This window comes from Artemia franciscana, unplaced genomic scaffold (genome assembly GCF_032884065.1).
Source record: "Artemia franciscana unplaced genomic scaffold, ASM3288406v1 Scaffold_6133, whole genome shotgun sequence".
Classification (NCBI taxonomy): domain Eukaryota; kingdom Metazoa; phylum Arthropoda; class Branchiopoda; order Anostraca; family Artemiidae; genus Artemia; species Artemia franciscana.
This window is the reverse complement of record NW_027066416.1, coordinates 6,662-18,681: the sequence shown is the minus strand read 5'-3', so window position 1 is coordinate 18,681 and position 12,020 is coordinate 6,662. Positions and strand designations below refer to the sequence as shown.

Below are 12,020 nucleotides of genomic sequence, written 5' to 3'. Positions count from 1 at the left end.
TTCCTATTTCAAAAGTTTTAGTTTTCGAGGTTAATAGCTAAGTATGTTGAAAAAATGAAGATATTAGACTATTTTATGATTGCAAATTGTAAAGAATGTGATTAAAGGCTCTTTTCCTAAGTCAAAAGTTTTAGCTTTCGAGGGTAATAGCTACGTATGTTGAAAAAATGAAGATATTAGACAATTTTATGATTGCAAATGGTAAAGAATGTGATTAAAGGCTCTTTTCCTATGTCAAAAGTTTTAGTTTTCGAGGGTAATAGCTATGTATGTTGAAAAAATGAAGATATTAGACTATTTTATGATTGCAAATGGTAAAGAATGTGATTAAAGGCTCTTTTCCTATGTCAAAAGTTTTAGTTTTCGAGGGTAATAGCTACGTATGTTGAAAAAATGAAGATATTAGACTATTTTATGATTGCAAATGGTAAAGAATGTGATTAAAGGCTCTTTTCCTATTTCAAAAGTTTTAGTTTTCGAGGTTAATAGCTACGTATGTTGAAAAAATGAAGATATTAGACTATTTTATGATTGCAAATGGTAAAGAATGTGATTAAAGGCTCTTTTCCTATGTCAAAAGTTTTAGTTTTCGAGGGTAATAGCTACGTATGTTGGAAAAATGAAGATATTAGACTATTTTTATGATTGCAAATGGTAAAGAATGTGATTAAAGGCTCTTTTCCTATTTCAAAAGTTTTAGTTTCTGAGGGTAATAGCTACGTATGTTGGAAAAATGAAGATATTAGACTATTTTATGATTGCAAATGGTAAAGAATGTGATTAAAGGCTCTTTTCCTATGTCAAAAGGTTTAGTTTTCGAGGGTAATAGCTACGTATGTTGAAAAAATGAAGATATTAGACTATTTTATGATTGCAAATGGTAAAGAATGTGATTAAAGGCTCTTTTCCTATTTCAAAAGTTTTAGTTTTCGAGGGTAATAGCTACGTATGTTGAAAAAATGAAGATATTAGACAATTTTATGATTGCATATGGTAAAGAATGTGATTAAAGGCTCTTTTCTTATTTCAAAAGTTTTAGTTTTCGAGGGTAATAGCTTTGTCTGTGGAAAAAATGAAGATATTTGACAATTTTATGATTGCAAATGGTAAAGAATGTGATTAAAGGCTCTTTTCCTATTTCGAAAATTTTAGTTTTCGAGGGTAATAGCTACGTATGTTGAAAAAATGAAGATATTAGACTGTTTTATGATTGCAAATGGTAAAGAATGTGATTAAAGGCTCTTTTCCTATGTCAAAAGTTTTAGTTTTCGAGGGTAATAGCTACGTATGTTGAAAAAATGAAGATATTAGACTGTTTTATGATTGCAAATGGTAAAGAATGTGATTAAAGGCTCTTTTCCTATTTCAAAAGTTTTAGTTTTCGAGGTTAATAGCTACGTATGTTGAAAAAATGAAGATATTAGACTATTTTATGATTGCAAATGGTAAAGAATGTGATTAAAGGCTCTTTTCCTATGTCAAAAGTTTTAGTTTTCGAGGGTAATAGCTACGTATGTTGGAAAAATGAAGATATTAGACTATTTTATGATTGCAAATGGTAAAGAATGTGATTAAAGGCTCTTTTCCTATTTCAAAAGTTTTAGTTTCTGAGGGTAATAGCTACGTATGTTGGAAAAATGAAGATATTAGACTATTTTATGATTGCAAATGGTAAAGAATGTGATTAAAGGCTCTTTTCCTATGTCAAAAGGTTTAGTTTTCGAGGGTAATAGCTACGTATGTTGAAAAAATGAAGATATTAGACTATTTTATGATTGCAAATGGTAAAGAATGTGATTAAAGGCTCTTTTCCTATTTCAAAAGTTTTAGTTTTCGAGGGTAATAGCTACGTATGTGAAAAAATGAAGATATTAGACAATTTTATGATTGCATATGGTAAAGAATGTGATTAAAGGCTCTTTTCTTATTTCAAAAGTTTTAGTTTTCGAGGGTAATAGCTTTGTCTGTGGAAAAAATGAAGATATTTGACAATTTTATGATTGCAAATGGTAAAGAATGTGATTAAAGGCTCTTTTCCTATTTCGAAAATTTTAGTTTTCGAGGGTAATAGCTACGTATGTTGGAAAAATGAAGATATTAGACTATTTTATGATTGCAAATGGTAAAGAATGTGATTAAAGGCTCTTTTCCTATTTGAAAAGTTTTAGTTTTCGAGGGTAATAGCTATGTCTGTGGAAAAAATGAAGATATTAGACTATTTTATGATTGCACATGGTAAAGAATGTGATTAAAGGCTCTTTTCCTATTTCAAAAGTTTTAGTTTTTGAGGGTAATAGCTACGTATGTTGAAAAAATGAAGATATTAGACTATTTTATGATTGCAAATGGTAAAGAATGTGATTAAAGGCTCTTTTCCTATTTCAAAAGTTTTAGTTTTCGAGGGTAATAGCTACGTATGTTGAAAAAATGAAGATATTAGACTATTTTATGATTACAATGGTAAAGAATGTGATTAAAGGCCCTTTTCCTATGTCAAAAGTTTTAGTTTTCGAGGGTAATAGCTACGTATGTTGGAAAAATGAAGATATTAGACTATTTTATGATTGCAAATGGTAAAGAATGTGATTAAAGGCTCTTTTCCTATTTCAAAAGTTTTAGTTTTCGAGGGTAATAGCTACGTATGTTGGAAAAATGAAGATATTAGACTATTTGATGATTGCAAATGGTAAAGAATGTGATTAAAGGCTCTTTTCCTATTTCAAAAGTTTTAGTTTTCGAGGTTAATAGCTACGTATGTTGAAAAAATGAAGATATTAGACTATTTTATGATTGCAAATTGTAAAGAATGTGATTAAAGGCTCTTTTCCTATGTCAAAAGTTTTAGCTTTCGAGGGTAATAGCTACGTATGTTGAAAAAATGAAGATATTAGACTATTTTATGATTGCAAATGGTAAAGAATGTGATTAAAGGCTCTTTTCCTATGTCAAAAGTTTTAGTTTTCGAGGGTAATAGCTACGTATGTTGAAAAAATGAAGATATTAGACTATTTTATGATTGCAAATGGTAAAGAATGTGATTAAAGGCTCTTTTCCTATGTCAAAAGTTTTAGTTTTCAAGGGTAATAGCTACGTATGTTGAATTAATGAAGATATTAGACTATTTTATGATTGCAAATGGTAAAGAATGTGATTAAAGGCTCTTTTCCAATTTCAAAAGTTTTAGTTTTCGAGGGTAATAGCTAAGTTTGTGGAAAAAATGAAGATATTAGACTATTTTATGATTGCACATGGTAAAGAATGTGATTAAAGGCTCTTTTCCTATTTCAAAAGTTTTAGTTTTCGAGGGTAATAGCTACGTATGTTGAAAAAATGAAGATATTAGACTATTTTACGATTGCAAATGGTAAAGAATGTGATTAAAGGCTCTTTTTCTATTTTAAAAGTTTTAGTTTTCGGGGGTAAGAGCTACGTATGTTAAAAAAAATGAAGATATTAGACTATTTTATGATTGCAAATGGTAAAGAATGTGATTAAAGGCTCTTTTCCTATTTCAAAAGTTTTAGTTTTCGAGGGTAATAGCTACGTATGTTGAAAAAATGAAGATATTAGACAATTTTATGATTGCACATGGTAAAGAATATGATTAAAGGCTCTTTTCCTATGTCAAAAGTTTTAGTTTTCGAGGGTAATAGCTATGCATGTTGAAAAAATGAAGATATTAGACTATTTTATGATTGCAAATGGTAAAGAATGTGATTAAAGGCTCTTTTCCTATGTCAAAAGTTTTAGTTTTCGAGGGTAATAGCTACGTATGTTGAAAAAATGAAGATATTAGACTATTTTATGATTACAAATGGTAAAGAATGTGATTAAAGGCTCTTTTCCTATTTCAAAAGTTTTAGTTTTCGAGGGTAATAGCTACTTATGTTGAAAAAATGAAGATATTAGACTATTTTATGATTGCAAATGGTAAAGAATGTGATTAAAGGCTCTTTTCCTATGTCAAAAGTATTAGTTTTCGAGGGTAATAGCTACGTATGTTGGAAAAATGAAGATATTAGACTATTTTATGATTGCAAATGGTAAAGATTGTGATTAAAGGCTCTTTTCCTATTTCAAAAGTTTTAGTTTTCGAGGGTAATAGCTACGTATGTTGGAAAAATGAAGATATTAGACTATTTTATGATTGCAAATGGTAAAGAATGTGATTAAAGGCTCTTTTCCTATTTCAAAAGTTTTAGTTTTCGAGGGTAATAGCTACGTATGTTGAAAAAATGAAGATATTAGACTATTTTATGATTGCAAATGGTGAAGAATGTGATTAAAGGCTCTTTTCCTATGTCAAAAGGTTTAGTTTTCGAGGGTAATAGCTACGTATGTTGAAAAAATGAAGATATTAGACTATTTTATGATTGCAAATGGTGAAGAATGTGATTAAAGGCTCTTTTCCTATGTCAAAAGGTTTATTTTTCGAGGGTAGTAGCTACGTATGTTGAAAAAATGAAGATATTAGACTATTTTATGATTGCAAATGGTAAAGAATGTGATTAAAGGCTCTTTTCCTATTTCAAAAGTTTTAGTTTTCGAGGGTAATAGCTACGTATGTTGAAAAAATGAAGATATTAGACAATTTCATGATTGCATATGGTAAAGAATGTGATTAAAGGCTCTTTTCCTATTTCAAAAGTTTTAGTTTTCGAGGGTAATAGCTACGTATGTTGGAAAAATAAAGATATTAGACTATTTTATGATTGCAAATGGTAAAGAATGTGATAAAAGGCTCTTTTCCTATTTCAAAAGTTTTAGTTTTCGAGGGTAATAGCTACGTATGTTGAAAAAATGAAGATATTCGACTATTTTATGATTGCAAATGGTGAAGAATGTGATTAAAGGCTCTTTTCCTATGTCAAAAGTTTTAGTTTTCGAGGGTAATAGCTACGTATGTTGAAAAAATGAAGATATTAGACTATTTTATGATTGCAAATGGTAAAGAATGTGATTAATGGCTCTTTTCCTATTTCAAAAGTTTTAGTTTTCGAGGGTAATAGCTATGTCTGTGGAAAAAATGAAGATATTAGACTATTTTATGATTGCACATGGTAAAGAATGTGATTAAAGGCTCTTTTCCTATTTCAAAAGTTTTAGTTTTTGAGGGTAATAGCTACGTATGTTGAAAAAATGAAGATATTAGACTATTTTATGATTGCAAATGGTAAAGAATGTGATTAAAGGCTCTTTTCCTATTTCAAAAGTTTTAGTTTTCGAGGGTAATAGCTAGGGGAGACCGGGGCGCCTTCGGTCACGGGGTGCCTCCGGTCACCCCCAATAACTCATTTTGAGTTCACGCATTTTTATGCTAGATGGCACTGGGGAGGTTGTTTATACAAGGCGGATGTCCGAAGAAAATTTCCCTCAGTTAGCTTCAGCCAGTTTAGCTGGAGAGAGTTTCGTACCATTTTTTTTGCGAAAAGTAAGTTTCTCTACTTCTGTTTGAACCTAGCCTTCCCCTTCTGTTTGGCATGGATTTCGATGATTAAATTTATATACACATAGAAATGATAGGACTAGAAGATTTTGGTATTTCTAAGGAGAAATCTTTCTCTGTTTTCGGGTCAGAAAATAAGTTTGACAAAATGGCGGCTGGGGCACCTTCGGTCAGTCCACGACGGGGCACCTTCGGTCGCTGACCGGAGGCACCCCAACCTGATGAATAACGTAACCTTACCAGTTTTAAGTTAAAGATAGGTCTCTCTACAATTCAATTATGGTTAACATTGATGCTCCCAGCATAGAACTAAAGTAAGGTGTACCAAAAGAGTTTGTTACTTTCAGAACGAGAGAAGGGCAGTGATGCCCTTTTGAACATAGAAGTTTCAATCAAATTTTTTCAAAGTTTCAAAATTTCAATAGGTTTCCTAAAAGCCCCTTTTCCACCCAAAGCCACCTGATCAAAATTTTGAGATAGTCATTTAAGCATAGTTGAAAGGTCATATAACTATGCTTCTGAAAATGTCAAACCAAAAAACAAACCCAACCTCCACCGCGCAGTCGTTGGAGAAAGGACAGTAAGTTAAGCAATTAGCCCATTATTTATGTATAGTACTTTTATCAGGAAAGGGGAGCAGGTTTCGCCCATGGTGTCCAAAAATGCCAAGGGCATTCAAGTGAAGCTTTAGGGAATGTTGAGGGAAGTGTTGAATTAAATCAAAACAAAATACATTTTGTATATTTTCTCATTTTTAACTTTAATAAATGCAAAATTATTAAGACCTTCAAAGAAGAATATCAGTAATTTTTATTAAACTGTCAATACCCATTCATTAGTCTGTTTTCAGTAATTTTGGCTATGATTGTGTTTTTTTCAATGACTGGAGAAGTAACGATTGTTTTCAGTAGATCGCAAATTATGTTCTGGTCTTTAGAAGGCACGGCGGGGGGAGGGGTGTGTGCCTTACTCCTCTTAGTTTTTGCGGGTTTTGAGTTTGACTTGAACAGTTTTACACCGGAAAAATTATTTGACTTTATTTATGTTCATTTTCGGTTTAATGTAGTTCTTTACTTTTCCTGGGAAAACTTCTTTTTGTGAAATTTTTTTTAATCAATTAAACTAATGAATAATATTTTCTATATTAACTTAATACCAGTGTTTAATAGGTTCACTATTAAACATACGCAAACTTTTACTGTAGGTCATTTTTACACTGCCAAATTCGGTAAGTCTTAATTTCAAAGTTTCTTCCAGATCATTGGTTATGGTTCGGAACAGAGTTCCAAAACGCCCGAAGGGTGTGTCAGATGAGGCTATGAACATTGCTGTTTCCAAAGTTTTGATGGACAAAGCTTCAATTCGTAGTACTGCAACAGCTTTCGGAATACCGAAATTAACCATTATCGACAACGTTCGCCGAGCAAAAGAACTACGCGAGCAAGAGCAAGGGGGCATACCAGTGCCTATTCAAGCTGGGGTCTCTAATTCTGGAACCTCTAGTGGTGGCACATTCAATAGTGCTTTTCTTCCGACAAGAAAAGAGAGACTGTCAACTGCAAAAGTTTTCACGGCCAATGAAGAGGGCCAGCTTGCTGTTTATTTGAAACATTGTTCGAAAGTCCATTATGGTATGACCCTGATGCAAACACGAAAGTTTGCATATGATTATGCAAAAAGACTAGATAAGAAAGTTCCTCACAACTGGGAAGAAGCACAGATGGCTGGGCCAGACTGGATGAAGGGCTTTATGATAAGGCAAGGTGATTTGTCTCTCAGAAAGCCAGAGAACACTAGCTTAGCTCGCAGCTCGAGCTTCAATCGTGCTAATGTTGACAGATTCCTTGACAACTTGGAGGCTGTCCTGCACAAATACAAATTCACAGGAGAAAGCATTTGGAACTGTGACGAAACGGGGGTCACAACTGTACTTGACAGCCCCAAGGTGATAGCACAAACCGGTACCAAGCAGGTTGGTCAGGTTACCACAGCTGAAAGGGGTGAACTTGTTACTGTTTGTTGCTTTGTCAATGCTATTGGTGGAACCGTGCCACCAGTCTTCGTATTCCCCAGAGCAAAGTTCAAGGATCATATGATGTTTGGGGCCCCTGCAGGAAGTCTCGGCCTAGCCCAAACAACTGGTTGGATGACTGCAACATTGTTTTACGAGGCGATACAACATTTCAAGATACAAGTTCGATGTTCCAAGGACAGCCCGGTCCTCTTATTGCTCGATAACCATGAGAGCCACATCGGTCTTGACGTTATCATGTACGCCCGTGCAAATGGCATTGTTTTACTATCCTTCCCACCCCACTGCAGTCATCGTCTTCAGCCTCTAGATATTACTATCTATGGACCACTGAAGTCTGCTTTGAAAAGAGCCTTTCATGATTGTATGACTTCAAATCCGTTTCAGAGGATCCAGATCACCCATATTGCCCAGCTTGTAGGAAATGCTTATCCAAATGCACTGACCATGAACAACATCATTTCTGGGTTTTCGAAGCCTGGCATTTGGCCCTTCAACCGCAATGCTTTTTCTGATGAGGATTTTTATGCTGCGTCTGTCAGCGACCGTCCTAAGGCAGAGCCGTGCCCATCAGCAACAGAGAGAAGCCCACCAGTATCGGATCTACTAGATCCTTGCCCGTCACCGTCAACTGCACCGGCAACACCAGCTGCAGAGATTCGTTACTCTAATGCTTTGACCCCCGAAGACGTCCACCGTATCCAAAGGCATTGCTAAGGAAACAGAGCAATAGGGGCGGAAGGAAAAAGGGTGCATCGAGAGTTTTGACAGACACACCAGAGAAAGATAAAATTGAAGCTGCTATGATGGCTAAGAAAGCAAAGCAAGATGAGAAAGATGCAAAAGCAAAAGCAAGATTGCTGAAAAAAAATATGAAGAAGCCAACAAGTCAAACGAAAAGCAAGGGTCAGAAGAGGAAGCAGCAAACGTCTTTGTGCGATCAGTCGACTGATGAAGAATCTGTTGTTTCAGTTCATCTGGATGATGACACGGATGATAGTCTACATATCGGTGATGACGAGCTAACTGAGCCACTTGCACTGGGGACCCTTAGTATTGGCGACTATGTGTTGGTGGAGTTCGAAGGCAAGAACAGTTCACTGCACTACGTTGGATTCGTCAAAGAAAAAGATAACAGTAAAGTTTTTGTAAGTTTCCTTCGCAGAAAGGACAGTGATTCTAGCAAGTTTTTTTTCCCACAAGTAGTGGATGAAAGCTATGTCAATTTGGCGGATGTTAAGATGAAATTGCCCATTCCTAGCAGAAGTGGGGGTACGGCACGTGTCGCAGAGATGATTGAGTTCAGCGACGTCGATTTTTCACTTTTTCCAAATCTCCGCTGAAAAGTGAAGTCGCTGAACTCAACCATCTCTGCCTCTGTATCAAAAGTGATGTCGAAAATTTCCTTCCGACAGTAATAAATGATGTGATTTTGTTACTTTGGCTTATTTTTACAAACAATAAACGAAGACATAAGTAAGCTTTGTATATTTAGCCATCTAAAGACAGGATAACGGAGGTAATTCGTATAATTGCAAGGCTGACCGAAGGTGCCCCAAGCCCGACCGAAGGTGCCCCGGGTTGGGGGCACCTCCGGTCAAAATGGGGCTTCAGCGGGATCACCTTTTTCTTACAATCCGGTTGAGTTCTAAGAAAACTACAAAATAGATTTGGTAGATCAAACGTTGCTCTTCCCTGCGTTCAGCAAGATTTTTCAAAATAACGAACGTAAAATTCTTGGTGGCTGGTAATCGAAAAAGTGACCGAAGGCGCCCCGGTCTCCCCTACGTATGTTGAAAAAATGAAGATATTAGACAATTTTATGATTGCACATGGTAAAGAATGTGATTAAAGGCTCTTTTCCTATTTCAAAAGTTTTAGTTTTCGAGGGTAATAGCTTTGTGTGTGGAAAAAATGAAGATATTAGACAATTTTATGATTGCAAATGGTAAAGAATGTGATTAAAGGCTCTTTTCCTATTTCAAAAGTTTTAGTTTTCGAGGGTAATAGCTACGTATGTTGAAAAAATGAAGATATTAGACTATTTTATGATTACAATGGTAAAGAATGTGATTAAAGGCCCTTTTCCTATGTCAAAAGTTTTAGTTTTCGAGGGTAATAGCTACGTATGTTGGAAAAATGAAGATATGAGACTATTTTATGATTGCAAATGGTAAAGAATGTGATTAAAGGCTCTTTTCCTATTTCAAAAGTTTTAGTTTTCGAGGGTAATAGCTAAGTATGTTGGAAAAATGAAGATATTAGACTATTTTATGATTGCAAATGGCAAAGAATGTGATTAAAGGCTCTTTTCCTATTTCAAAAGTTTTAGTTTTCGAGGTTAATAGCTACGTATGTTGAAAAAATGAAGATATTAGACTATTTTATGATTGCAAATGGTAAAGAATGTGATTAAAGGCTCTTTTCCTATTTCAAAAGTTTTAGTTTTCGAGGGTAATAGCTACGTATGTTGAAAAAATGAAGATATTAGACTATTTTATGATTGCAAATGGTAAAGAATGTGATTAAAGGCTCTTTTCCTATGTCAAAAGTTTTAGTTTTCGAGGGTAATAGCTACGTATGTTGAAAAAATGAAGATATTAGACTATTTTATGATTGCAAATGGTAAAGAATGTGATTAAAGGCTCTTTTCCTATGTCAAAAGTTTTAGTTTTCGAGGGTAATAGCTACGTATGTTGAAAAAATGAAGATATTAGACTATTTTATGATTGCAAATGGTAAAGAATGTGATTAAAGGCTCTTTTCCAATTTCAAAAGTTTTAGTTTTCGAGGGTAATAGCTAGTCTGTGGAAAAAATGAAGATATTAGACTATTTTATGATTGCACATGGTAAAGAATGTGATTAAAGGCTCTTTTCCTATTTCAAAAGTTTTAGTTTTCGAGGGTAATAGCTACGTATGTTGAAAAAATGAAGATATTAGACTATTTTATGATTGCAATGGTAAAGAATGTGATTAAAGGCTCTTTTCCTATTTCAAAAGTTTTAGTTTTCGAGGGTAATAGCTACGTATGTTGAAAAATGAAGATATTAGACTATTTTATGATTGCAAATGGTAAAGAATGTGATTAAAGGCTCTTTTCCTATTTCAAAAGTTTTAGTTTTCGAGGTAATAGCTACGTATGTTGAAAAAATGAAGATATTAGACTATTTTATGATTGCAAATGGTAAAGAATGTGATTAAAGGCTCTTTTCCTATTTCAAAAGTTTTAGTTTTCGAGGGTAATAGCTACGTATGTTGGAAAAATGAAGATATTAGACTATTTTATGATTGCAAATGGTAAAGAATGTGATTAAAGGCTCTTTTCCTATTTCAAAAGTTTTAGTTTTCGAGGGTAATAGCTACGTATGTTGGAAAAATGAAGATATTAGACTATTTTATGATTGCAAATGGTAAAGAATGTGATTAAAGGCTCTTTTCCTATTTCAAAAGTTTTAGTTTTCGAGGGTAATAGCTACGTATGTTGAAAAAATGAAGATATTAGACTATTTTATGATTGCAAATGGTAAAGAATGTGATTAAAGGCTCTTTTCCTATTTCAAAAGTTTTAGTTTTTGAGGGTAATAGCTACGTATGTTGGAACAATGAAGATATTAGATTAGTAAGTAGTAGTCTGTGGAAAAAATGAAGATATTAGACTATTTTATGATTGCAAATGGTAAAGAATGTGATTAAAGGCTCTTTTCCTATTTCAAAAGTTTTAGTTTTCGAGGGTAATAGCTACGTATGTTGGAAAAAATGAAGATATTAGACTATTTTATGATTGCAAATGGTAAAGAATGTGATTAAAGGCTCTTTTCCTATTTCAAAAGTTTTAGTTTTCGAGGGTAATAGCTACGTCTGTGGAAAAAATGAAGATATTAGACTATTTTATGATTGCAAATGGTAAAGAATGTGATTAAAGGCTCTTTTCCTATTTCAAAAGTTTTAGTTTTCGAGGGTAATAGCTACGTATGTGGAAAAAATGAAGATATTAGACTATTTTATGATTGCAATGGTAAAGAATGTGATTAAAGGCTCTTTTCCTATTTCAAAAGTTTTAGTTTTCGAGGGTAATAGCTACGTATGTTGAAAAAATGAAGATATTAGACTATTTTATGATTGCAAATGGTAAAGAATGTGATTAAAGGCTCTTTTCCTATTTCAAAAGTTTTAGTTTTCGAGGGTAATAGCTACGTGTGTTGAAAAAATGAAGATATTAGACTATTTTATGATTGCAAATGGTAAAGAATGTGATTAAAGGCTCTTTTCCTATTTCAAAAGTTTTAGTTTTCGAGGGTAATAGCTAGTCTGTGGAAAAAATGAAGATATTAGACTATTTTATGATTGCACATGGTAAAGAATGTGATTAAAGGCTCTTTTCCTATTTCAAAAGTTTTAGTTTTCGAGGGTAATAGCTACGTATGTTGAAAAAATGAAGATATTAGACTATTTTATGATTGCACATGGTAAAGAATGTGATTAAAGGCTCTTTTCCTATTTCAAAAGTTTTAGTTTTCGAGGGTAATAGCTACGTATGTTG

General features: G+C 33.5%; 1 protein-coding gene across 1 annotated transcript; it reads left to right on the top strand.

Moving 5' to 3' along the window:
* Window positions 1–6,713: 6,713 nt before the first annotated feature.
* On the top strand, window positions 6,714–8,195 carry LOC136043455 (uncharacterized). The gene has a single exon (XM_065728376.1). The coding sequence runs from the start codon at window positions 6,714–6,716 to the stop codon at window positions 8,193–8,195; it is 1,482 nt and encodes a 493-aa protein (XP_065584448.1).
* Window positions 8,196–12,020: the final 3,825 nt, after the last annotated feature.

Bases quoted from the DNA above. Each gene is read 5' to 3' on its own strand.
- LOC136043455 (XM_065728376.1), top strand. From the start codon at position 6,714: ATGGTTCGGAACAGAGTTCCAAAACGCCCGAAGGGTGTGTCAGATGAG.